Below are 27345 nucleotides of genomic sequence, written 5' to 3'. Positions count from 1 at the left end.
AACTCCCAAAATAACTCTGTCGGCTTTGTATGGGTTGTCAAAGAGTGAATGCCCTAGCTTTTTACTCGGAAAAACATTGAAGGGGACCAATTACTAGCGAGGGGGGTGTCAGAAACACGTGAACAGGAGCACGTGTGAAGTTATTTGTCAGAGGAAAATAAAGGGTATTCACTCTTTCACAACTCATACAAACCCGACGGAGTTATTAGAGTGGGTTTTCTATTGACAATGTCCGATCGTCTTTAGTACTAGGGAGATTTAAAAGACAGCACGTTTCGTTTTGCAGCTCGTTTCGTTTGGTGAATGAGTCACCCCGCGAAACGGAACGTGAAACGAGACGGCATAGGCCGCAGACAAGATTTAGATGTATTCACGTTTCGTTTCGGAATGAAGGAAGGGCGATAAATCTTCAAGTGAAATTATCACGTCTGTCCTCGATCAGAATGGAAAAAAAAACCCTAGGAGGTGGTCCAGAATCGGGCATACTTTGATTATTTTCAGTCCAAATAAATCACACAGACTTTGTTTATACAAAATCACATACGAAGCCAGAATAAAAATTCGATGCGATGACCTACTTCTGCTTCGCCATTTGCTTTCTCACCATGAAGTTGGATAAATGTACCAGGATCAGCACCCTTCAAAATATTTCAGTTCACAACAGTTGTCTACCTCCAATGAACACATTCTCAGCGCTGAAAGACTGTGAAAGGGTTGATGAATCTAGCAATGCATAAAATGGCCAACAAATAAAACTGTTAGTGTGCAAAAATACTCACAAAAGTTGACGAAATATTGTTCGTTTTTTGGGGGTGGAAAACGTGACTGCGTTTTGACGTTCCACGTTCCGTTTCAGTTGACCTTCACCTTTCCCGCGAGAGACCCCCGAAATGATGACGTTTACCACAACTTCAAAACGAAACGTCCCGACGTTTCGTTTTTTAAATCTCCCTACTGTCACTTGACGTTCGATCTGCCGATGTCAAACCACGTCCATGCTCCCTGCCCGCCCCCTCCAACACACACACACACACACACACACACACACACATAACTACATACTCTCTCTCGGCTCTCTCGCTGTCTGTCTGTCTGTTTGCCTGTCTGTCTGTCTGTATGCAGTCTGTCTGTCTCTCTCTTAGTCACGCTAAAGGCTATTTGTGGGACTCGGTAAAGACTTTAACCCTCCCCTAGCGGCGGCAACCCCCCCCCCTCCCTCCAGTCAATCCGATAGAATTAAAGAATATTAATGTCATACAGGCACAAGGATACGCTTAGACGCATATATGATACAAATCCAATTGACAGCGCCATCCGTCTATTTATAGCCACATTATCAACATGAGGCAAGGGAGAGAAGCAAGCAGAGATAGGAAGGGAAGGGAGAGAATCCAGGCTCCAGGTGTAATTACCTGAAACTGTCTGGCAGGTGTTGGTGTGTGTAGATAAGAGCCATGTTCGTGCGTCATTCCACCAAACAGGAAAGGTGAGGAGCTTGGTGCACGCGTACTAACGAAAGGCGTTGCTCCCCACAACAAAAACAAAACAAACCTTCCGAAAATATCACACAAAAATACACAAAACACTAGCCACAGAAAACGTAATACTGACGGCGTATTAATGAAATGTTGGTGCTCTCTTCCACTGTCTTTTTATTTGGTGTGACTCAAACTGATGGTTCGATGAACACACACACACACACACACACATTGACAGACAGACAGACAGACAGACAGACACACACACACACACACACACCTACACACTCACACATACTGGCACACACATACACACACACACACGCGCGCGCGCGCGCGCCCGCGCACACACACACATGCGCGCGCGCGCACATACACACACACACACACACACACGCACGGACACAGAACCGTAGCCAAACAACATACATCTTCACCGGCTTTTTCAAAACAGGAAATGACGTCACCGGCATTTTATCAAAGCGAACGACTAGCGAGCCAGACTTTGCAGGCACGATGGCAGTGAAACCCCTCATTAATCCTCCTTGACTCCAGTGATGATTGCATCATGGAGGGTTAATCACCTCCGCCACTGCCTGTGACGTAAGCACAGGTAGCTTTACACATCAGGTCGCAGACTGGTTCAAGGTCACATGTCCAACAGGCGTTGCTCTCAACAGCGTTATTGTAACAGCTCATGGGAATAGTGACAGGGGACATTTTTCTTTTCTTTACAAAATGAGTGTTTATATTGAAGCGCGCTGAGTAAGAAACAAACAAGCAACTAAGCAACCAACCGAACAAAAGCTACACATATTACCTCAATAGACCCATGTGCGTTCTAAAGCTTGAAATTAGATTAAAAAGACGCAGTAATTTTTAATTTTTAATTAATATGTTATTCTAGGCGTCCGGAGACGCCTAGTAATTGGGATCAAGTAAGCGCTTGCCTATGGACAGGATAACTCTGCGGTTGCCTATGGGACACTACCACATTTACGTCTTGAGTTACTGCCCTTACTTTTTTTTTCTTTTTTTTTTGGACAAAATTGTTCAACAAAAACATCGTAGGTCGAACTGTGCAGGGTCAACCGCAACAAACTCTAACCATTCATACTTTGAAGTTTTTGAGTGACTTATATACCGACATTTTTACTTCTTAGTTTTAGCACAGGTGTAGGAAAAAATCATGAACCAAAATGTTATTTATTTTTTTATTTAACATTTGTTTTACAAATGTGACCATGGTCTTTCAAACATACAGTAACATTAAACATTGTTATGTTAAAAAAAAGAAAAAAAGAAAAAAAGCTTTTGTGCACAAATCAGAAAATACATTGTACATTTTACCTACAGGCCAAACAGTGTCCGTGGCGGCAAAGGACCTATATTTTTAGATCAGTCACTGTGGCAATTTGTCAAGAACAGGCGCTTGCATTTGGATGTGTCCACTGATAGTAGGTTTGGTTGTGATCAATCAGAATGATGAGGAATAAAAATGTATGACAGTTTGTTATGATGACATGTAATTCACATATGCTGAAATGTAATATTATACATGATATAATATTATTATGGCTGTTGCCATGACCATGAACCCCAAGAAAGGTTTAATGTTATGTAAAATCAAAATACCAAAATCAAGCACCTATTTATCTTGTCTACGGCGTGTGTGTTCTGCTCTCTCTTGGCACACAGCCACAGGTCAAAGCAGAGGTTAACTTGAGTGCGCGTGTACCTAGCGGGTGATTTCTATTAGGGCCTTTTACAGCAGACCGCGCGTGTCGAAGCCACGCTGCAAACTGAGGAGTAGATTGTGTGTGTGTGTGTGTGTGTGTGTGTGTGTGTGTGTGTGTGTGTGTGTGTGTGTGTGTGTGTGTGTGTGTGAAGTAAAGGGGATGGTTTGCGTCCTGATATTAATCAAGAATAAATTTTTGGGGGAACAAAAATGTGATGTATAGCTCCCAACAGTAACAACAACAGCAACAACATTATGAAACAAAAGCAAGACGAAAACGCAGTGAAACACATCAAAACCAACAGCTAACTTCGAGTTTAAGTCACTGCAATAACTTGTCATAATTCCAGACGTTATCTGGTGTTTTGCTCACTGCGACAAGTTGTTTAACACGATGTGAATAGCCCTCCGTAATCCCAGCGAAAACGTCCAAAACGCAGACACCAAAACTCGATGTTTTACCGTGTTATGCATAATACTAACATCTCAGGAATTTTATTGCGTTACGGCAGTTTTTCTAATGTGACATGAATCGCATAGGTATAATGCCACACAATTCAGTTGATTAACGTGATGTTTGATGTTATATGCCAAGTTAAAGTGCCAAAACGAGACTTTTCGCCCTGTGGCAGAAGTGGAAAAGTTTTTCGTCTACACCGCGGAGGTAAAACCGACACAGAGGCAGACAACCTACCTGCACACTTCCTGTATAAACTGTGGATAATCGTCAGCGAAGGTGGGGGACATTCTGCTGGAATTTTGCCAGTGTCCGGGGGGAGTTAAGTACTTACATTTCACAACTTAGGCATGTTATTGTTATTGTTAGTATTGTTACTCCTCACTGAAACCAAGTAAAGCAGGCTGTTCACCCTCAATAATGCTTTTACTGTATTAGTACTGTCACAGTATGTTTGCATGCAAATATTAGTAAGCTTCCATGAAATATTGAATATATATATAATTTATATCCATTTCACAGCACTAGGATGGGATGTCTGGCACTTTGAATCACTAACAGAAGCACTGCCTCTTCCATACCCATCTCCTTTTTGAAAAGAGTATACCTATGGACCAGTGAATGGTTACATTTTAATGATCATATGGGTTGCTCTGATTTTATTCAGGATCAGGTACGTTTGTTTTTTTAACCACACAAACACTTAGACAACAATTATCAGAGTATGAGTTTTTCCGCGTGTTGATTTTTATCTAAATCCAAGTCACAGCTTCTGTTTTATGATGAGTGATGTAGTTTGAAACACTTGGACAACAATTATCAGAGTATGAGTTTTTCCACTTTTTGATTTTCATTGATGTAGTTTGAAGTGTTGGTATTAAATGTTCACTGACAGTCATTCTGTGCTGGTATTCCCATTTTCACCTGCAGGGTTATGAAATATATGGGGAGAAACTTGGTCAGTAAAATCATCTTCAAGCGTGAACTGATAATTGTCTCTGTTTAAAATTACAATGTATTTCGTGAACACACCTTGAGAATGACCCTTGAGTGATTTAAAACTGCCTGCTGTGAATACTGTTGTCATACTATGAACTTTCTTTTGAGAAAAACAAAAAGAATGAAAAGCTTTTAACTAGCTTGTGAATGAGCCTCTTACTTCCATGTGGGGCTATAGCTGCTTTGAACTATTTTTAATGCCTGAAAAGGATAGTGATGGAAATTACTAGTTTAATGTCAGGTGTGACATATACTATTGATTGAACTATTTTTTTTATTAATCTGCAATTTTGTTACAACCTACTTTGTTTATTTGGTGACAAGCTAGTGGGAGGCATTTTTTAGACTTTTAAAATGTCAGGTATGGGAATTGTTAGCAAAGTTTCACATTTTCTGCAGTTGAATCCATATATCTCCACAACAACAAAATGTATGGTCTTATGAACAAAAACACATACTTTCTGTGCTTGTTCGAAGGTAAAGACATATTTCTTTGTGTTTGTTAAAAGAAAAACCTCTTAATTTTGTCTGTTGTGAAGGAAAAGTTTACATGGTTTCGTCACCCAACTTACAAAATTTGTCCCACAAAATGTTAGGTTTTTTTTCTCCACTTTTTTTTCCTTCAGTTGCCATGTCTAAAATGTACACATTACGTAAAATACTCCATGTCAAAATCCAAATGTTTAAGGCAATGTGACAATTATTTTAAAATATCATTACACTATTCCTGTAGCTTTGCCCAAATATAATGCAAGTAGGGGAGGTAATTGTTGATCCATATATTCATCTTAACTTTTTACGCATATGGACGTAACTCCTTAACTTGCATTATTTTTGTGCAAGAGGATGCATCTCAAGATAGTTGATATTTTCTTATTCCCAAAAATAACAACAATTCTGTCCAAGCAGATTTGTTTTTAATTTTTATTTACAGAGGACCATTGTCGAATGTATATGGTTACTGTTGAATGAACATTTGAAATTGATTGGCTGATTACTGGTTGTTTTTGTTTTGTTTTGTTTTTTTACTACAGTATGAAGTTATTATATCTATTTTCTTTCATCGCAAATAAACATCTTCCTTTCTGCATACGTTTCACACCTCATTCACGTATACAACTAAATTCCATACCAAATCATCTTGCATTTTGTTCACCTCTTTCTACATTTCTCTAAACATTTTTATTTCAGTAGTCAAACACCTTTTCTTCCTATGTGGATGTTCTGTGATCAATGGATGGCGCAGACTAACATGAACATGTGCTAGAAAAATAATGTAAAATGTTTAAATGTAATCTAATGTCAGTTGTGGGCAAACACTTAACCAAAGTTAAAACGTGACCTCAAAAATGGGGTAATATGCAAAAACTTTAAAAAATATATCAATATGTGATGTCATGTTAAAGCTGTCTGCAAGCAGATTTCTACACCTTCTCGTGTCATGGCCTATCCGATTCCTTATATCTCAAAGTGTCTTCCACTTAATTTTCAGTCATTTGGTTGCAATCAAAGGAAACAACAAAAGCAACGAAAAAGTTTTTATTTTACTGCGTTTTAGTGAAACATGCAGCCAATAAACACATATTCACTTGCAAAATTATACAACAAACTGTATCAATACATGTTTGTCATCAAAATAACATGGACGCCTGTTCATTTTGAATGAACATTTTTCTTGTTTGTATTTTGTGTTACTCAACTCGGGAGGTAGGCTGTGGATTGATTAGACCCTGAAGAAAAACGAACAAGTGTTGCCCACTCCAAGCGGGTATTCTGAAGACTGAAAGCTGCCGGCCTAGGTGCGACACTGATACGCTGTACACTCGCACAGCTGACTGTTTAGCTCGGTGACACGCCTGAACGAACCAACTAAATTGCTCACCCGAAAGAATGCTGTACCCGACACACACGCTTGGCTGTGTCACGCTTGAACAAACCGGCGAACATTGAGACACTACTCGGGTACAGCGACCATAGCGAGTCATTCCGACACGCTTCAGTGAAACTCAGGGGCTGAAGTTCGCATTTTCTAAAGACCCGTACCCGCCAGCTTCGGCCAAGAGGTTGTTGTTTTGTTCCCTTTAAACTCAAGCGGGTCACATTTATGATACTGACGCCGCACAACGGTTTCGCGCATGTCGTGGTTGTAATGTTGTTGGTGTTGAGTGCGAGAGAGTTCATACAGCAGCACAAGCACACGTGAACATGAGGCGGATCCAGTTCAACAGTGTAATATCGAAATAGAAAGGCACAGAGTTGTGGTGTGAGGGCTTTGGGCCTCGTGCAGACATCGCGTGTAAAGTTCCCGGATGTACATCTAGATACTGCGCAAAGATGCGCAAAAGCCTAGGACACTACAGTGGTGAGGGTTCATTGTTTGTATGCGCGTACTAGAGTGAAAATGTCACCTTGCTTTGTGGGTATAATGTGTGTCGGGTGGTTTTCAAGCTGACAAACCGTTGGTAAAGGCGTTATTTTGGAGGATGCTGGTAAGAGCGTTATTTTGTAGGGTGCTGGTAAGAGCGTTATTTTGGAGGGTGCTGGTAAGAGCGTTATTTTGGAGGGTGCTGGTAAGAGCGTTATTTTGGAGGGTGCTGGTAAGAGCGTTATTTTGGAGGGTGTTGGTAAGAGCGTTATTTTGGAGGGTGCTGGGAAGAGCGTTATTTTGGAGGGTGCTGGTAAGAGCGTTATTTTGGAGGGTGCTGGTAAAAGCGTTATTTTGGAGGGTGCTGGTAAGAGCGTTATTTTGGAGGGTGCTGGGAAGAGCGTTATTTTGGAGGGTGCTGGTAAGAGCGTTATTTTGGAGGGTGCATGTTTGTCACGCGCGTGACCCGCCGCTAAATTAGACTGTAAAGTTCCATGTCCGTGAAAATGCATTCCCTGTACATCAGCAAAAGCACACCCCAACAAAAAGTACCTACTTTTATTGGAATGAGACCCTTTCAGCGCTATTTATAGCCTCACAAATGGTAAAGAAAGGGACAAATTTATACATGGGCGACCCTGCGAGTGTCACCGTCTATCTCGGGTGCTCAGCAGGTGAGCATTATACCCTTCTACCCCGGGTATGAATGGGGGATTGGCACCCTTTTCTTACTCACAATAACTAATAAAAAAAATATTCGATTTGATTCTCTGTTCAGGGCGTGTCATAGTACGTGGCAATGTGAAAATGTGTAGAGGGGTGTATATGAGCCGTGATAAACTGGAACAATATTATACGCTGGTGTGTAAGGAAGAAACCAAGGAGATTGAGTTTCCGTGCAAACACGCCCCTGTTTGCTGTACGATGTCTTCGTGAAAAAGCTTCGTGTGTTCAACGTGCGAAGGTAAAGTAAAGCGATACTTTTTATTCGGCTTGCCGAGACCGACGATGTACGGGTGGGTTGGTCGAAACTATTGTGTGTCACAGTCATTACACGTTTTTTCTTTAAAGTGGAGAGTACCCGTGTTGTAATGTCGACTTTCTCTTCCACTTCTTGGCCGGATAACATGTCATGATTGGTGTTTCTGATGGTGGATAATTATGCCGTGATAAAGTCATGCTGTCCTGTGTGTTGTTGACATGTCACAAGTTGGTCAGTGTCAGATTGTGAAAGAACCTGGACAGTGCCAGTGGGCATAGTGCTGTGTCGTCTTAAAGAAGCGGTAACACGACGACATAGTGCTGTACGTGTCGTCTTAGAGAAGCGTAACACGACGATATAGTGCTGTGTCGTCTTAAAGAAGCGTAACACGACGACATAGTGCTGTGTCGTCTTAAAGAAGCGTAACTCGACGACATAGTGCTGTGTCGTCTTAAAGAAGCGTAACACGACGACATAGTGCTGTGTCGTCTTAAAGAAGCGTATCACGACGACATGTTTCCATGGTTGACAAGCAACAGACCCAAGGGATAAGGTCACAGACCATTCTCTCGATTTCACAACGCAAGCTGGAAGTACATACTGACCAGATGTGAGAAGCAGAAAGTGAAAGTGCCATACAGTGTGTAGTGGAGGAGTGGAAGGTTGTAAGAACGAAGCCCAAGTCCCAGCGCCTTGTTTCAAGTTTTTATTCGTTGAAAGTTTTCAAAATGATGTCAAGTATAAAGAAATCACTTTAAAAATGATCACTTTATTGCTCTCTCACTGTCAACGAACTACCTATCTCTTTCTCTCCGTCTGTCCGCAGCCTTGGCGTCACTCTCGATCCAACTCTCTCTTTCCAAAAACACATCTCTAACATCTGCAAGTCCGCCTATCTAGAGCTGCGCAAGATTAGTTCAGTCCGTCACTACCTCACCGCTGATGCAACCAAAACGTTAGTGTGTTCTTTAGTCCTCTCAAAGATAGATTATTGCAATTCTCTTCTGGCCGGTCTCCCTAAGTACCTTTTAGATAGACTTCAAAGGATCCAAAATAACGCTGCCCGCCTGGTCTTCAAATCTTCCAAGTATGAACACGCCACACCCCTTCTTCACTCTCTACACTGGCTGCCAATCACTAAAAGGATCGAATACAAACTCTCCTCTCTTTCTTTTGCCGTCGTTTCTGGTTCTGCCCCAGAATACTTGTCAGAACTCCTCAATCTCTACACCCCCTCTCGTCAGCTTCGCTCCGCCGCCGACACTCGACTCTTCCGACTCCCCACAGTGCAAACAAAGACATGTGGCGAGAGGTCCTTCGCCTATCAAGCCCCTGTGACCTGGAATAGATTACCTCTGCCTCTCAGACACACAGATTCTCTCACTACATTCAAGACAAATCTCAAAACACACCTCTTTCAGCGCAAGTGATTTCCCCTCCAGCATCTCCCCACCCACCCCATCCCGCCCCACCTCACCCCCTACCTAGTGCCTAAAATAACGTGTATATATATTTCCTGCGCTTTGTGTCAGCACTGTTTGTGTGTGTGTAAATAGTACCGTTGACACGTTTTTATATAGAAGCCTACTGTGGTTCTTGTGCTTAGGCTGTGTATTGGACTGTCATTGTATGCCTGCATTATTAGTTGTCAGTAATTATTACATGTGCTGATTGTCCTCTTTGCCTGCGCGCGTATAGTATGTTGGTTATGTTTGGTCATAGTATGTTTGTTTATGTTTGGTCGTTATCTTTGCCTGTGCGTGTATTGTATGTTTGGACGTTTTCTTTGCCTGTGCATGTTTAGTTTGTTGGTTATGTTTGGTCGGTTTCTTTGCCTGTGCATGTATAGTATGCTTGGTCGATGTATGTATTGTAAAGCGCTAAGAGTAGACATTTCTCTAGAATATCGCTATAAAAGTTTGCATTATTATTATTATTATTAACATTGCATCGCACAATGATTTTACAATATTCCAAGTATCTATACATGTTGAGAACCTAAACCAAGTATTTGGACCTAAATTCACGACATTTCTATTCAATGTTTAAATTCCTGAAAAATGTGTCTTGCAGCCTTAAAAATAATAATAATGAGGGCTTATATTGCGCGAACCGTGCTTTCCGCGTTTTACAATTTAACAATAAATAAAACACACTAATTTAACATTGAATGCATATAAAAACAAAAACATAAGAACCTATAGACCACACTTACGACAACGCAACATGACCTTTGTAACAATATCGACTAGGCATATACTAACACAATAATCAATAAATGTACATTACAAATTAATCTCTTATTCACAAATCCAGTCTAGATGCACAGACCGTCACATCCTCACAGAGTAATCAATAAATGTACAATAACAATTAATCTCTTATTCACAAATCTAGTTTAGATGCATAGACCGTCCCATCTTCACAGAGTAATCAATAAATGTAAAATAACAATGAATCTCTTATTCACAAATCCAGTTTAGATGCATAGACCGTCACATCTTCACAGAGTAATCAATAAATGTACAATAACAATTAATCTCTTATTCACAAATCCAGTTTAGATGCATAGACCGTCACATCTTCACAGAGTAATCAATAAATGTACAATAACAATGAATCTCTTATTCACAAATCCAGTTTAGATGCATAGAATGTCACATCTTCACAGAGTAATCAATAAATGTACAATAACAATGAATCTCTTATTCACAAATCCAGTGTAGATGCATAGACCGTCCCATCTTCACAGAGTAATCAATAAATGTACAATAACAATTAATCTCTTATTCACAAATCTAGTTTAGATGCATAGACCGTCCCATCTTCACAGAGTAATCAATAAATGTAAAATAACAATGACTCTCTTATTCACAAATCCAGTGTAGATGCATAGACCGTCCCATCTTCACAGAGTAATCAATAAATGTACAATAACAATTAATCTCTTATTCACAAATCCAGTTTAGATGCATAGACAGTCACATCTTCACAGAGTAATCAATACATGTACAATAACAATTAATCTCTTATTCACAAATCCAGTTTAGATGCATGGACCGTCACATCTTCACAGAGTAATCAATACATGTACAATAACAATTAATCTCTTATTCACAAATCCAGTTTAGATGCATAGACCGTCCCATCTTCACAGAGTAATCAATAAATGTACAATAACAATTAATCTCTTATTCACAAATCCAGTTTAGATGCATAGACCGTCCCATCTTCACAGAGTAATCAATAAATGTACAATAACAATTAATCTCTTTTTCACAAATCCAGTTTAGATGTATAGACCGCCCCGTCTTCACAGAGTAATCAATAAATGTGCAATAACAATGAATCTCTTTTTCACAAATCCAGTTTAGATGCATGGACCGTCACATCTTCACAGAGTAATCAATACATGTACAATAACAATTAATCTCTTATTCACAAATCCAGTTTAGATGCATAGACCGTCCCATCTTCACAGAGTAATCAATAAATGTACAATAACAATGAATCTCTTATTCACAAATCCAGTTTAGATGCATAGACCGTCACATCTTCACAGAGTAATCAATAAATGTACAATAACAATTAATCTCTTATTCACAAATCCAGTTTAGATGCATAGACCGTCCCATCTTCACAGAGTAATCAATAAATGTACAATAACAATTAATCTCTTATTCACAAATCCAGTTTAGATGCATAGACCGTCCCATCTTCACAGAGTAATCAATAAATGTACAATAACAATTAATCTCTTATTCACAAAACCAGTCTAGATGCACAGACCGTCCCATCTTCACAGAGTAATCAATAAATGTGCAATAACAATGAATCTCTTTTTCACAAATCCAGTTTAGATGTATAGACCGTCCCATCTTCACAGAGGGTGGAAGATGACGCTACCTGGCGCGCGGTCAGTCCACGCCACGGTCAGACTGCCAGTGTTGCTGTGTGTGCTCGTCGTTGTGCTGGTCCTTGTGGTCAATACCCAGCTCAACCACCTCCACAACACCGCTGTGTCCCCTGTGCATCAACCCCCTTTGATCGGACATCCTGCTGGACAGCACGCTGCAGATGGCTCTGTAGAAGAGGTCGGGGCGCCAATATTGGAACCAGTGGTTGCGGGAACAGGCCTGGTCAAGGATCCTGGAGTGGTCAGTGTTTGTCTCTCTGTGTGTCTCTCTGTCTCTGTCTGTTCATCCTCCTCTGTCTATCCCTCTCTCTTTGTCTATCTCTCTGTCTCTGTTCATCCTTCTCTGTCTATCCCTCTCTCTTTGTCTATCTCTCTGTCTCTGTCTGTTCATCCCTCTCTGTCTATCCCTCTCTCTTTGTTTATCTCTCTGTCTCTGTCTGTTCATCCTTCTCTGTCTATCCCTCTCTCTTTGTTTATCTCTCTGTCTCTGTCTGTTCATCCTTCTCTGTCTATCCCTCTCTCTTTGTCTATCTCTCTGTCTCTGTCTGTTCATCCCTCTCTGTCTATCCCTCTCTCTTTGTCTATGTCTCTGTCTGTCTATCCCTCTCTCTTTGTCTATCTCTCTGTCTCTGTCTGTTCATCCCTCTCTCTTTGTCTATCTCTCTGTCTCTGTCTGTCTATCCCTCTCTCTTTGTCTATCTCTCTGTCTCTGTCTGTTCATCCCTCTCTGTCTATCCCTCTCTCTTTGTCTATCCATCTGTCTCTGTCTGTTCATCCCTCTTTGTCTATCCCTCTCCCTCTCTCTCTCTCTCTCTCTCTCTCTCTCTCTCTCTCTCTCTCTCTCTCTCTCTCTCTCTTATCTTGAATCAAGCACTTCCTGAATTTGGAAGCCAGGAAATTATTCTTTGATGCTGATATTTAGTCTGTCATTGATTACTCATCAACCTTATGGGACTCGGCAAGTGATAATTCATTAAAACCAATAATTAGATTACACAAACGAGCGCTCAAAGTAGTCTTAATAAAGAAAACAACTCTGTGTGAGTTAGACTACATAAACTTAGGCATTCTCCCTCTGAAGGAAAGACAAGGCTATAATAAAGGTACCCCCATGAGCAAAATTATCACTGGATGTGTACCTGAAACTCTACGTGCCAAATTTACCATGAGGAATTCACGCCAATATATATGAGATTGAACACTCCTTTTCCTCGGATAGACTTATTTAAATCCAGTTTAGTTTATTCAGGTATCAGTCTCTGGAACTCTATTCTGACTTTCCTGCGGCAAACCACGAGCACAAATGTTTTTAAAAGCAGATATTTGTCTTATGAAATGCAGTCAAAATAAATGTTGTTCATTTTGTTAGTATTTAACATGCCCTTCCCTCTTTTTTGGTTAGTATAATGTTCACAGACCCCTTTTCGGATGAAGGGACCTAAAAACAAACAACCATTTAGATGTGTGATGATCTGTGCAATGTATTGCTTGTTTTATTGATTTCCTTTCAAATGAAATGTATGGCTAAGAGCATTGTGTTTTAAACTTTGTTGCGTCAGTGCAATCTGCTCTATACCGCTAAATGAACTCGCAATTTCCTTCTATGTAATGCATTTTGTGTACATATGTATTGTGTGTTCTTATTTCAGTTATCTGTTAAAATGTAGGAGTGTTTTGTTTGTCTTTAGTTAGTGCCTCTTTATGACGAGGGCTGGATATAAAAAAGCAGATCACTGCTTAATCTATTATCCTCGTTAAATGAAGAAATGTCATTGTCATTCTCTCTCTCTCTCTCTCTCTCTCTCTCTCTCTCTCTCTCTCTCTCTCTCTCTCTCTCTCTCTCTCTCTCTCTCTCTCTCTCTCTCTCTCTCTCTTTACATACGTGTGTAACCTCAAGTAGCATGTTGCATGTTTCGCTTTCGATTTGTATGGTTTTAATTTTTTAATTTTCTATGTATGCTTACTTTGTCATTTTGTTGTTTGTGTTTATTTGCTTGTTTGCTTATTTGTCCGATTGTTTGCTTGGTGGTTTGTTCGTTTAATTTGTTTATTTGTCATGTTGTTGTACTTGTTTATCATTTATTAGACATTTGTCAGTATTAGAAGTAAGGACCGGTTGTAAGAAAAGGCGTCGCCTTAAACCTCTATCCTTGAAAAATAAAGTTCCATCATCATCATCATCATCTCTCTCTCTCTCGCTGTCTCTGTCTCTCTGTCTGTCTTATCTCTCTCTGTCTCTGTCTCTCTCTCTCTCTCTCTCTCTCTCTCTCTCTCTCTCTCTCTCTCTCTCTCGTTTAAATATCTCGGTGTAACCCTTTCCACCCAACTGAGCCGGAACATTGCAGTAGAAACAAAGACAACCATGGCGAAAAAGGGAGTGATCGAAATCGTTAGATTACTGAACAGACTTGGCTGCCATTCGGCAAAGGTGTTTTTCAAACTGTTTGACGCACGGATCGCCCCTATGCTCTTGTATGGTTCAGAGCTATGGGGATATGGAAAGTATGACTCTGTGGAAAGGGTCCACCTGTTTGCGTGTAAAAAGTTTCTGAAAGTGACAATTCGAACTCCAAACAACATTGTGTATGGTGAATTGGGAAGACATCCGCTGTATATTAACTCTGCAGTCATATGTGTGAAATACTGGTTTACACTGCTGAAGCAACCTGATTTAAGATATTCCAAGATTGAAAGCTTTATGTAATTTGGCATCGAAGGGCCACACAAATTGGGTCTCACATGTGCAGAGTCTTTTATGTTGTAATGGTTTTGTTGCTGTGTGGATGAACGGAATGGTTGGGAATGAGAAGTGTTTCTTACAAGAGTTTAAAAGACGTTTACAAGATTGTTTTTGTCAAGAATGGTTCTCCTTTTTAGAATTCAGTGAACGTTTCGACATTTATAATTGTTGCAAAACATGCTTGGAAAAAGATAAATACATTGAATTAATCGAAGATATTAAGTACAGAGTTGCTCTTACTCGTTTCCGCGCAGGAGTATCCGAAATCAACGCTCACAAGTTTCGGTACGCACCAAACCAAACGACAAGAAACTGTCCTCTCTGTACAGCTGATAATCCATGCTTGTCAGGTCCCAGTACAGATCTTTCCCTGAAAATTCTTTGCCTTCTAGCATTCATGTCGGCGATAGCGACGTCAACTTTGTCTCTTCTGTGACTAATCTTGGCGTTACCTTCGACCACTTCCTCAACCTTTCCCAGCACGTCCAAAACATCCGCACAATTGCGTACAATAACTTAAGGAAAATCAGTTCTATCCGCCACTATTTTTCCCCCCAAGCCGCTCAAACTCTAGCCTGTTCTCTAGTTCTATCCAGAATAGACTATTGCAACAGCCTGTTCTATGGCTGTGATCAAAAACTTGTCGAGTCACTCCAAAAGGTACAAAACTCTGCCGCCAAATTGATATATCGTTCTAAGAAGTTTGATCATGTCACACCACTTCTTCGTTCCCTTCATTGGCTTCCCGTGTCCGCTCGTATCAGATACAAGCTTGCTTGTATCTGTTTCTCTGCCAAATTTGAAGATGGCCCTAAATACCTCAAGGAACTGCTCGTCACATATGACAATCCCTCTGACTACAACCTCCGCTCACGCGCTGACAGTCGCAAACTGGAAACTCTCGAGCGAAGCTTGCCTTTTTTTGGAGATCGCTCGTTTGCTTCTGCGGCTGCCATTGTCTGGAATTCTCTCCCTTCCTCCGTTCGCCATTCTGCTTCTAAGGACTCTTTCCGCAGTTCCCTTAAAACGCACCTTTTTCGCGAATCCTTGTAAATTGTCCTTGCCATCTTTATAGACTGTTAGAGGTGAAGTTAGATTCGTTGTTTGAATGTGTCTTTTTTGTATAGTTGCTTCAGCTTTGATTGAGCCATAGGGTTGTGTATGAAATTTGCATTTAGTCTTTCTTTTTCTTGTTGAGTGTATGTACAGTCTAGAGAGGAGACGGACATGGTGTGAGCTTGTCCAGGGGGGTATATGAACATCTCAGTGGCAGGGGGATGGAAGCACTTGCTAATGAGTGGGAGTGTGTATGCGCGTGGTGTTTCAGGCCTTTAAGGGTCACTGACCGCTGTTTCAGGCCTTTAATGGTCACTGATCGCTGTTTCAGGTATTTAAAGGTCACTGACCGCTGTTTCAGACCTTTAAGGGTCACTGACCGCTGTTTCAGACCTTTAAGGGTCACTGACCGCTGTTTCAGACCTTTAAGGATCACTGACCGCTGTTTCAGACCTTTAAGGATCACTGACCGCTGTTTTAGGTCTTTAAGGATCAGTGACCGCTGTTTTAGGTCTTGAAGGGTCACTGACCGCTGTTTCAGGCCCGGGGGACCGGGTAGCTCAGGTGGTAGAGCACTGGACTGGTGATCCTAACATGGGTGGGATTCTTCCAGTATATGCCGGAAATCCGGGTTCGATTATGGCCTCTTTTTTCCCTCTTTTTGTGTATGTGTGGTTCGGTTGAGGTTGGTTCGTCTGGTTTTTCAGGATTGATGACACCTTTTCATTTTTTTTGTTATCTCTTCTATAAAGTCGGGTTACAACCCGGGAACATGCCCATAAAAATGGCTTTGCCGTGAGGGCGTAACAGTGAAATTTCTCTGTTTCAGGCCCGAGGGTCGGGACGAGAGTCCCCAGCAACACAAGCCGGGCCTGTGGAGACAGGGCGAGAGATAAAGACCAAGCCCGGGCAATCAGCACCCGGCACCCCGGGTATCAGCGAGGCGGAGATCGCAGCCTACACCCAGGTGTTGGAGATGCGGATGGAGGCGGCGGGGAGGGACCACGGGGTGGTGGGTACCCGGCACTGCAGCGTGCTGGCCGCTGTCAACAACACCCGGGGTACCTGCATTGACACCTCCTGCCCCACCGCCTTCCACACCTCACCCAAGCAGCGTGTTCGTCAGCTGGTGGCCCCCAAACACATGCAGGTGACAGCTGACCAGCTGAGGCAGGTGCTGGACATTGGGCGGGACGTGGAGAGCAAGAGGTACATCTTCATCACGGCCGCCTCCTCCAACCACTACAACGAGTCGCAGGCACTCGTCTACAAGTGAGTGTCTTGCACCTCGCTTCATTTACTTCATTCTCACAGCATTACCCTGGTCTACAAGTGAGTGTCTTGTACCTCGCTTCATTTACTTCATTCTCACAGCATTACTCTGGTCTACAAGTGAGTGTCTTGTACCTCGCTTCATTTACTTCATTCTCACAGCATTACTCTGGTCTACAAGTGAGTGTCTTGCACCTCGCTTCATTTACTTCATTCTCACAGCATTACTCTGGTCTACAAGTGAGTGTCTTGTACCTCGCTTCATTTACTTCATTCTCACAGCATTACTCTGGTCTACAAGTGAGTGTCTTGCACCTCGCTTCATTTACTTCATTCTCACAGCATTACCCTGGTCTACAAGTGAGTGTCTTGTACCTCGCTTCATTTACTTCATTCTCACAGCATTACTCTGGTCTACAAGTGAGTGTCGTGTACCTCGCTTCATTTACTTCATTCTCACAACATTACTCTGGTCTACAAGTGAGTGTCTTGTACCTCGCTTCATTTACTTCATTCTCACAGCATTACTCTGGTCTACATGTGAGTGTCTTGTACCTCGCTTCATTTACTTCATTCTCACAGCATTACTCTGGTCTACAAGTGAGTGTCTTGTACCTCGCTTCATTTACTTCATTCTCACAGCATTACCCTGGTCTACAAGTGAGTGTCTTGTACCTCGCTTCATTTACTTCATTCTCACAGCATTACTCTGGTCTACAAGTGAGTGTCGTGTACCTCGCTTCATTTACTTCATTCTCACAGCATTACTCTGGTCTATAAGTGAGTGTCTTGTACCTCGCTTCATTTACTTCATTCTCACAGCATTACTCTGGTCTACAAGTGAGTGTCTTGTACCTCGCTTCATTTACTTCATTCTCACAGCATTGCTTTAATATCGTCTACAAGTGAGTGTCTCAATAGACCATGTTTGATATAAGGGTTTTGTCCTCAACAAACCTGAACGGAAAAGTCGACACCGAAACCCTTCGGTGGAGACAGCGTTGTCTCGTTATTATGTAAACAGGGAACCTAATTTGCATAACACGGATTTCCGTGGTTTTTTTTTTTAGCACGATATTATATTTTTTAATTCAAAAGGAATGTTATGGAACCACTTTTGTGTGTGTTATTGCAATTTTGAAAGAATTTTTGACTAAAATGTGAATAAAATGGATTGAAAAATGCGATCGCAACAGTCTCAACTTATTTTACTGACGGATATGACGTCGTCAAATACATTAATGGAAAAAAACAAAACAACAAAACAACAACAACATGTGCAGATAATTTCTGGCAGAATGTACATGCTGACAAAGAAAAAAATGTCATCGTTCAACGGCTTGTGTGATATGATAGTGGCCCCAGATCACGCATTGCAACAGACTTTTGTGATATCATAGTGGCCCCAGATCACGCATTGCAACAGACTTTTGTGATATGATAGTGGCCCCAAAATCACGCATTGCAACAGACTTGTGATATCATAGTGGCCCCAAATCACGCATTCCAACAGACTTTTGTGATATCATAGTGGCCCCAAATCACGCATTGCAACAGACTTTTGTGATATAATAGTGGTCCCAAAATCACGCATTGCAACAGACTTTTGTGATGTCATAGTGGCCCCAAATCACGCATTCCAACAGACTTTTGTGATATCATAGTGGCCCCAAATAACGCATTGCAACAGATTTTTGTGATATCATAGTGGCCCCAGATCACGCATTGCAACAGACTTTTGTGATATCATAGTGGCCCCAAACCACGCATTGCCACAGACTTTTGTGATATGATAGTGGCCCCAAATCACGCATTGCAACAGACTTTTGTGATATGATAGTGGCCCCAAATCACGCATTGCAACAGACTTTTGTGATATGATAGTGGCCCCAAATCACGCATTGCAACAGACTTTTGTGTTATGATAGTGGCCCCAAATCACGCATTGCAACAGACTTTTGTGATATGATAGTGGCCCCAAATCACGCATTGCAACAGACTTTTGTGATATGATAGTGGCCCCAAATCACGCATTGCAACAGACTTTTGTGATATGATAGTGGCCCGAAATCACGCATTGCAACAGACTTTTGTGATATCATTGTGGCCCCAAATCACGCATTGCAACAGACTTTTGTGATATGATAGTGGCCCCAAATCACGCATTGCAACAGACTTTTGTGATATCATAGTGGCCCCAAATCACGCATTGCAACAGACTTTTGTGATATCATAGTGGCCCCAAATCACGCATTGCAACAGACTCGGTTAATGCAGGGTATTGCGCCAAACACCACGTCATCAGATCGGCACCCAGACCAACACTCTCAGTTCACACACAATAAAATTATAATATCTTGTTATGTGCGGTCATGCGCAGAGAGGTGATATAGCTCCTGTCGCCCAGACCAACACTCTCAGTTCACACCCAGTAAAATTATATCTTGTTATGCGCGGTCATGCGCAGAGAGGTAATATAGCTCCTGTCGCCCAATTTGAGACTAATGATATTCTTCTTGGTCTTGTGCTTGCGTTTACACAAGAAGCGGGATACGGCACTAGGAGGTCTGCACATAAGTTGACCTGGGAGATCGGGAAAATACTCCATCCTTAACCCACCAGGCGGCCGGGGCCAGGATTCGAACTCACGACCTTCCGATTAGGAGGCCGATGTCTTATCTACTACGTACGCCACTGCGCCCGTCGAAAGCCTTTCAAACCGCAACATTAGGGACGCCTTCCTACCCATGTAAAGCTTAAAGTACCCCCCCCCCCCCCCCCTCAGATCGGCTATTGGTTTACGTGAGGTAACAGCACATTCCACTTACCCGCGTACCAAAAAACCAAAGTGGCAATTGTGAAGTGTAAAGTGTGTACTGTGTGCAGCATGAGGAAATACATCCTGCCCAGCTCCACCTAGACTCCTAAAGCTTCTACTACTGTATTGTTTACAGTGTGTCTTTTGAAGTGTGTATTGTGTAGTGTGTATTTTGCATTGTGAAGTGTGTATTGTGTATTGGGTATTGTGAAGTGTGCATTGTGTGCAGCATGAGGAAATACATCCTGCCCAGGCTCCACCCAGACTCCTACAGCTTCTACTACTGTATTGTGAAGTCTATATTGTGTATTGGGAAGTGTGTATTGTGAAGTGTGTATTGTGAAGTCTATATTGTGTATTGTTGAGTCTATATTGTGTGTATTGTGAAGTGTGTATTGTGAAGTGTGTATTGTGAAGTGTGTATTGTGAAGTGTGTATTGTGAAGTGTGTATTGTGAAGTGTGTATTGTGAAGTGTGTATTGTGTGCAGCATGAGGAAATACATCCTTCCCAAGCTCCACCCAGACTCCTACAGCTTCCTGTACTACGACCTGGGCCTCAAGCCCACGGAGAGACGTCGCGTGGAGAAGAACTGTAACTGTTCCGTCCGGTCCATGCCTATCTCCGTCTTACCTCCCCATGCCAGGCATCTCATGTGTTACGCCTGGAAACCAGCCATCATCAAGGCTCTGCTGCATAAGGTGCGTGTGTGAGTGTTGGGGGAGGGGGGGGGTGAGAGGTAATGGGTGGAGGTAATGTTTTTGACAGGAGGAGAGATGGGGGTTGGTGCGTCTGTGAGTTCCAGCGAACCATGTGTGTTCGACGAAAAAATGTGTGTAAGAGCATCGTGTTTAAAATTCTTGCATAGTTCTCAAGCATTATTTCATATCTCATTTTACCTTGTTTCAACATCCACACGAGGTCATAACCAAATGAGCACCAGTGCATTCAATTTTTAAGTTTACTTTCTGTGTTACTTGTCCTTGTTTGCTATATTTGTGTGTCTATGTTTTTACAACAAGCAATAAAGTGTTGGTTCCTGTCATTAAGCAAGACATTAAAAATTTGGTTGCTCTAATGAAAGAAGACAATAAAGTGTTGGTTGCTCTAATGAAAGAAGACATTCAAATGTTGGTTGCTCTAATGAAAGAAGACAATAAAGTGTTGGTTGCTCTAATGAAAGAGGACAATAAAGTGTTGGTTGCTCTGATGAAAGAAGACAATAAAGTGTTGGTTGCTCTAATGAAAGAGGACAATAAAGTGTTGGTTGCTCTAACGAAAGAAGACAATAAAGTGTTGGTTGCTCTAATGAAAGAAGACAATAAAGTGTTGGTTGCTCTAATGAAAGAAGACATTAAAGTGTTGGTTGCTCTAATGAAAGAAGACAATAAAGTGTTGGTTGCTCTAATGAAAGAAGACAATAAAGTGTTGGTTGCTCTAATGAAAGAAGACAATAAAGCGTTGGTTGCTCTAATGAAAGAAGACAATAAAGCGTTGGTTGCTCTAATGAAAGAAGACAATAAAGTGTTGGTTGCTCTAATGAAAGAAGACAATAAAGTGTTGGTTGCTCTAATGAAAGAAGACAATAAAGTGTTGGTTGCTCTAATGAAAGAAGACAATAAAGTGTTGGTTGCTCTAATGAAAGAAGACAATAAAGTGTTGGTTGCTCTAATGAAAGAAGACAATAAAGTGTTGGTTCGTGTCGTTGTCGTGCAGGCCGAGGTGCTGGTCTACATGGACGTGTCCATCAGGTTCCGGGACATGGACCTAGACGCGTTCTGGGCGGGTGCGCGGCGCTGGGGGGCTCAGTTCCTGAACAGTCAGGACTCTATCCCCAACCACACCGTCCAGCCAACCTTCGCCTTCTACGGCGACCCGGCGTGCCTGTACTGGCCCTACCCCGAGCTGCTGGCCGGCTTCAGCGTCTTCCACAACGAGCCCTTCATGCAGCGCGTGGTGATCGACCCCTGGCTGGCCTGCGCCTTCAACGCCACGTGCATGTGTCCCGTCAACCCCCACCAGTACAGGATCTGTGCGCACACGGAGCGGCGCGTGGGGCAGTGTCACCGCTTTGACCTGTCCAGCCTCACCTTGCAGATGGCCAAGCTGTACGGCGACACCTTCGGTCACCTCGTCCTCCGCACCAACCACCCGCCTAAGGTCGCAAGGAATGACCGCATGGGTTTTTTCACGGACTAGTGACTTGTTAGTGGACTATCCTATCTATTGACTGGTGGATTACTCCCTTCTTTGCTGACTATATACTAATATAGTAGATTATCTCGCTCCTTCACTGTTTAGTGGATTGTCTTACTTCTTCACTGACTAGTGGATTGTCTTGCTTCTTCACTGACTAGTGGATTGTCTTGCTTCTTCACTGACTAGTGGATTGTCTTACTTCTTCACTGACTAGTGGATTGTCTTGCTTCTTCACTGACTAGTGGATTGTCTTGCTTCTTCACTGACTAGTGGATTGTCTTGCTTCTTCACTGACTAGTGGATTGTCTTGCTTCTTCACTGACTAGTGGATTGTCTTGCTTCTTCACTGACTAGTGGATTGTCTTGCTTCTTCACTGACTAGTGGATTGTCTTGCTTCTTCACTGACTAGTGGATTGTCTTGCTTCTTCACTGACTGGCGGATTATCTCACTGCTTCACTCAACAGTGGATTATCAAGCTTCTCCCTTCCTTTTGTCTGTCCATTTTGCTGTCCCTCAAAGCCATAACGATTGAAGGGACCTCAGAAAACAACAACTCAAATCTCCCCCTCCGGTGCCCCACCCACCACACTCATTGACGGGAGCCATTGACAGCCGTGCGTCCGTTTTTTTAAATTACTGATAAGTAGTCCATTCACGGTAATCTGCTGTATATATAGGGTGTCTAACATTTTTTTTTTTACCCCAACAGACATTGAAACATCAGTACCGAGAAATGGAAAAACTAAGAGAAGGGACAATGGAATCCGAATGACAACACAGTGGTTCCAACAGGATGGAGCCCCACCACATTCTCAGAGAAATCCAGAACATCCCACAGGAAACATTCCCCAGTGTAATGAACAATATGGCAATGAGGATGCAGTCTGTCATTGGAAAACGGGGTGGCTACATTGATCACGTGGTGTGAAGAAACAGACGATCTCAACTGAAAGCTGTGAACTGGGGACAAAACTTCTATGAACTGACTACAATATCACGCAAAAATGATTTCAATAAAGTTACTGACTTGTCTGTAGTATTGAAAGAAAATCGGGTACTTTTTTTTTAGACACCCTGTATATTCAGCAGCAAAATCAAGAACTTGTGGACAGCTTCAAAGCCTGATTTGCATGTATTGGTATTTAGTACATTCGTCATTCGTCGATATGTCAACAAACAGCAATAAACCTACGGCTGTTCGTGGTGTTTTTGGACATATGAGGACAGCAGGTCGTGGCAGTGAGGCACATCTTGCAAACTGTGCGTGGTGTTTTTGGACATATGAGGACAGCAGGTCGTGGCAGTGAGGCACATCTTGCAAACTGTGCGTGGTGTTTTGGGACATATGAGGACAGCAGGTCGTGGCAGTGAGGCACATCTTGCAAACTGTGCGTGGTGTTTTTGGACATATGAGGACAGCAGGTCGTGGCAGTGAGGCACATCTTGCAAACTGTGCGTGGTGTTTTTGGACATATGAGGACAGCAGGTCGTGGCAGTGAGGCACATCTTGTAAACTGTGCGTGGTCCTACACATTGACTTCACGAGGTGCTTTATGGAAACACGGCCGAACAATTGCTATGAAGGTTCGTGTTCCTTTAACGTTCACCATTGATTGTCCCAAGAGATGTTGAGTTGAGTGCATCCTCCGCTATTGTGAAACGCTTTGGAATACCGTTCCATTATGTGCTGGATTTCTGTCTGTTGAGAGAGAGAGAGAGAGAGAGAGAGAGAGAGAGAGAGAGAGAGAGAGAGAGAGAGAGAGAGAGAGAGAGAGAGAGAGAGAGATTGAGAGAGACAGACACAGACAGTACAGATAAAAATAGTGTGTTCGTGTGTGTGTGTGTGTGTGTGTGTGTGTGTGTGTGTGTGTGTGTGTGTGTGTGTGTGTGTGAGAATATGACTGTGTGAGTGTGTGTCTGAAAAAGGCAGTTTTATTAAACAACCTGCACAATTTTTTGTCTTTTTAATTGTGTCATATATACGAATGTTAACAAACATGTGGATGATCTGCGTGCCTTCAAGTGTGATATTTTATTTGAACAATGAATTGTTCAAGGGAGTGAGTGTGAGTATTGCATTCAATTAACCAGTGTTGCTGTAAACATAAAAGTTGAAGACTTGCAGACAATATAAACGAAATTACAATAATTATTCTTGTTCTCTTCCATTTCATTTATTTCACGGTTGGCCTAGTGGTAAGGCGTCCGCCCCGTGATCGGGAGGTCGTGGGTTCGAACCCTGGCCGGGTCATACTTAAGACTTTAAAATTGGCAATCTAGTGGCTGCTCCGCCTGGCGTCTGGCATTATGGGTTTTTTTGTTTGTTTGTTTGTTTGCTTAACGCCCAGCCAACCACTGCGGTGCTGCTTTGACATTTAACGTGCGCCACACACAAGACAGAAGTCGCAGCACAGGCTTCATGTCTCACCCAGTCACATTATTCTGACACCGGACCAACCAGTCCTAGCACTAACCCCATAATGCCAGACGCCAGGCGGAGTAGCCGCTAGATTGCCAATTTTAAAGTCTTAGGTATGACCCGGCCGGGGTTCGAACTCACGACCTCCCGATCACGGGGCGGACGCCTTACCACTAGGCCAACCGTGCCGGTGGCATTATGGGGTTATAGTGCTCGGACTGGTTGGTCCGGTGTGAGAATAATGTGACTGGGTGAAGACATTATGGTTGACATGTTAATGTTTGTCATTGAACCCTGTAATACCTTTGTCTTTCAGTTCGCTGTCAGTTTCGTGATGTCCAAGAGCGACAAGACACACGCCTCTTATTACGTTACTCCTCCAATGTTGACCAGTCATGGAATATCCTCGCCCCCCTCTCCCCCTCTCTCTCTCACCCCCCCTCCTCTCTCTCTCTCACCCCTCCTCTCTCTCATCCTCTCTCTCTCTCTCACCCTCTCCCTCTCTCTCACCCTCTCTCTCTCTCACCCCCTCTCTCTCTCAGTCTCACCCCCTCTCTCTCTCTCACCCCCCCTCTCTCTCTCTCACCCCCTCTCTCTCTCACCCCCCTCTCTCTCACCCCCCTCTCTCTCACCCCCTCTCTCTCACCCCCTCTCTCTCACCCCCCCTCTCTCTCTCTCACCCCCCCTCTCTCTCTCTCTCACCCCCCTCTCTCTTTCTCACCCCCCTCTCTCTCTCACCCCCCTCTCTCTATCTCTCTCTCTCCCCGTCTCTCTCTCTCTCACCCCCCTCTCTCACTCTCATCCCCTTTCTCTCTCTCTCTCTCTCATCCCCCCTCTCCCTCTCTCTCTCTCTCACCCCCCCTCATTATATTCCTGAATCACAAGGTTTGTTTGTTTGCTTAACGCCCAGCCGACCACGAAGGGCCATATCAGGGCGGTGCTGCTTTGACATATAACGTGCGCCACACACAAGACAGAAGTCGCAGCACAGGCTTCATGTCTCACCCAGTCCCATTATTCTGACACCGGACCAACCAGTCCTAGCACTAACCCCATAATGCCAGACGCCAGGTGGGGCAGCCACTAGATTGCCAATTTTAAAGTCTTAAGTATGACCCGGCCGGGGTTGGAACCACGACCTGCCGATCACGGGGCGGACGCCTTACCACTAGGCCAACCGTGCCGGTAATCACAAGGTAATCCCCATGTCTGTATCTAATGTTCAATCTGTACTTTCTTATCAGCATGGTTCTTCGAGAAGAATAAAGTGGAAGTACATTTGTCTGGCGCTGAACGCCCATGGGTATTTCCCTCACCTAAACGTCTGTGTCACGAACCATTCTGTTCCATTTGGTTGGGTAAGTAACGCACGGTTCTTTTGTCTAGACGATCCTGATTGTGAGCACAAGTCCACTTTGCTCTAAATTACTGATCTCTCAGGTATATACTTACAATCACCAGTCAGTGAAAAACGTTCCCTAGAATAGTCCACCCGATGAGAAATTCGAGGTGATAAGCAGCACTGAGACGACATTGATTTTGCCGGAACCAGGAAATCATCTCGTCGTCTCTTCGTGCTCCTTTACATCTCTCGCTGGTTTTTTTCAGTCTCGGCCATTAACACTCGTCAGCGTCGGGGGGATTTTATCCCACATCTTCAGCATGCTGTGACAAACATTAGTGAGACATAGCAGCAGTGGTGGCTTGGCGATGGTGATGGGTCCGTGACGTCAGAAAAAAGAATCAAGCGCTGCACAGGGCTAATACACGATTTCAGCACAGTTTGTTTGTTTGTTTGTTTGCTTAACGCCCAGCCGACCACGAAGGGCCATATCAGGGCGGTGCTGCTTTGACATATAATGTGCGCCACACACAAGACAGAAGTCGCAGCACAGGCTTCATGTCTCACCCAGTCACATTATTCTGACACCGGACCAACCAGTCCTAGCACTAACCCCATAATGCCAGACGCCAGGCGGAGCAGCCACTAGATTGCCAATTTTAAAGTCTTAGGTATGACCCGGCCGGGGTTCGAACCCACGACCTCCCGATCACGGGGCGGACGCCTTACCACTAGGCCAACCGTGCCGGTCTTTCAGCACAGTCCTGCACAGTCTTTGTCGTAAGGATTTCATGGCGAGTATTTGCACTTACGCCGAATCCGCATGCGTATGCACATACGAATCTCGACCGCCGATTGAAAACATCAAACATAGTCGAGTGTTCGTCGTGGAAATATCCCTTCTACTTTTAAGCACTATGTAACACAGGGGGAACTCGGCCGCCCATTGAAAAGTTCGTCGTGAAAACCGACAGTTTAACGAACGCATCTCCTTCCTTTCTTGCTCTGTGGTCTAGGCAAACAAGTGTGTGCGTTTTATTATACTATACTTTTATTTTGGTTTTGTCCTTAATTCATCTGAGCTACTTAAAGAGCTGCCACCGTGTCAAGTATAGTGACAGAAAGGTACTTTGAAGCAGCTAGTACCCCATTTCCTCTGTGACACAGCGAGTTACCGCAGAGCTACGCTTTGACAGATAACAGGAAAACCCGGTAGCGGTCATCTGATACTTTGTCGAGCTTATAACTTGCAAACCATCGTTAGGGTAAATTGACTGGATTCTACATAGAGATAAGATGTTTGGAATTCGCAAGTTCAAATAAATGAGCCGTTAATTTGGCCAAAGGTCAATGACCCTGTGCAGCGATTGCTTTTTTTACCAGCACCACTACCGTCGACCTGCTATGCTTGTCTGCTTGCAAACACATGTTAATCCCTTTTGTCATCAAATGTTTTGGATGTTTTTATATTATGCAATGTATTCAATTTAACAGTGTGGCAATGTCAACACTATATTCTGTATGATTGAACTGAGAAAAATCTGTGTCTGTATTTCTGTCAGT

General features: G+C 43.0%; 1 protein-coding gene across 1 annotated transcript; it reads left to right on the top strand.

Moving 5' to 3' along the window:
• The first annotated feature begins 7656 nt into the window (after positions 1–7656).
• LOC138981352 (uncharacterized) lies at positions 7657–23975 on the top strand. The gene is made up of 5 exons (XM_070354239.1): positions 7657–7711; positions 11880–12176; positions 16561–17003; positions 20311–20521; positions 21537–23975. The coding sequence occupies exons 2-5, from the start codon at positions 11880–11882 to the stop codon at positions 22017–22019; spliced, it is 1434 nt and encodes a 477-aa protein (XP_070210340.1). The 5' UTR covers positions 7657–7711; the 3' UTR covers positions 22020–23975.
• Positions 23976–27345: the final 3370 nt, after the last annotated feature.

The sequence above is a fragment of the Littorina saxatilis genome, linkage group LG12 (genome assembly GCF_037325665.1).
Source record: "Littorina saxatilis isolate snail1 linkage group LG12, US_GU_Lsax_2.0, whole genome shotgun sequence".
Classification (NCBI taxonomy): Eukaryota; Metazoa; Mollusca; class Gastropoda; order Littorinimorpha; family Littorinidae; genus Littorina; species Littorina saxatilis.
The sequence above is the reverse complement of the archived record's forward strand: the minus strand, read 5'-3'. Positions and strand labels throughout refer to the sequence as shown.

Coding starts and splice junctions, on each gene's coding strand:
- LOC138981352 (XM_070354239.1), top strand. CDS start 11,880: ATGTATAGACCGTCCCATCTTCACAGAGGGTGGAAGATGACGCTACCT. Junction 12,177..16,560: donor TGGTCAAGGATCCTGGAGTG/GTCAGTGTTTGT, acceptor TCTCTGTTTCAG/GCCCGAGGGTCGGGACGAGA. Junction 17,004..20,310: donor TCGCAGGCACTCGTCTACAA/GTGAGTGTCTTG, acceptor TATTGTGTGCAG/CATGAGGAAATACATCCTTC.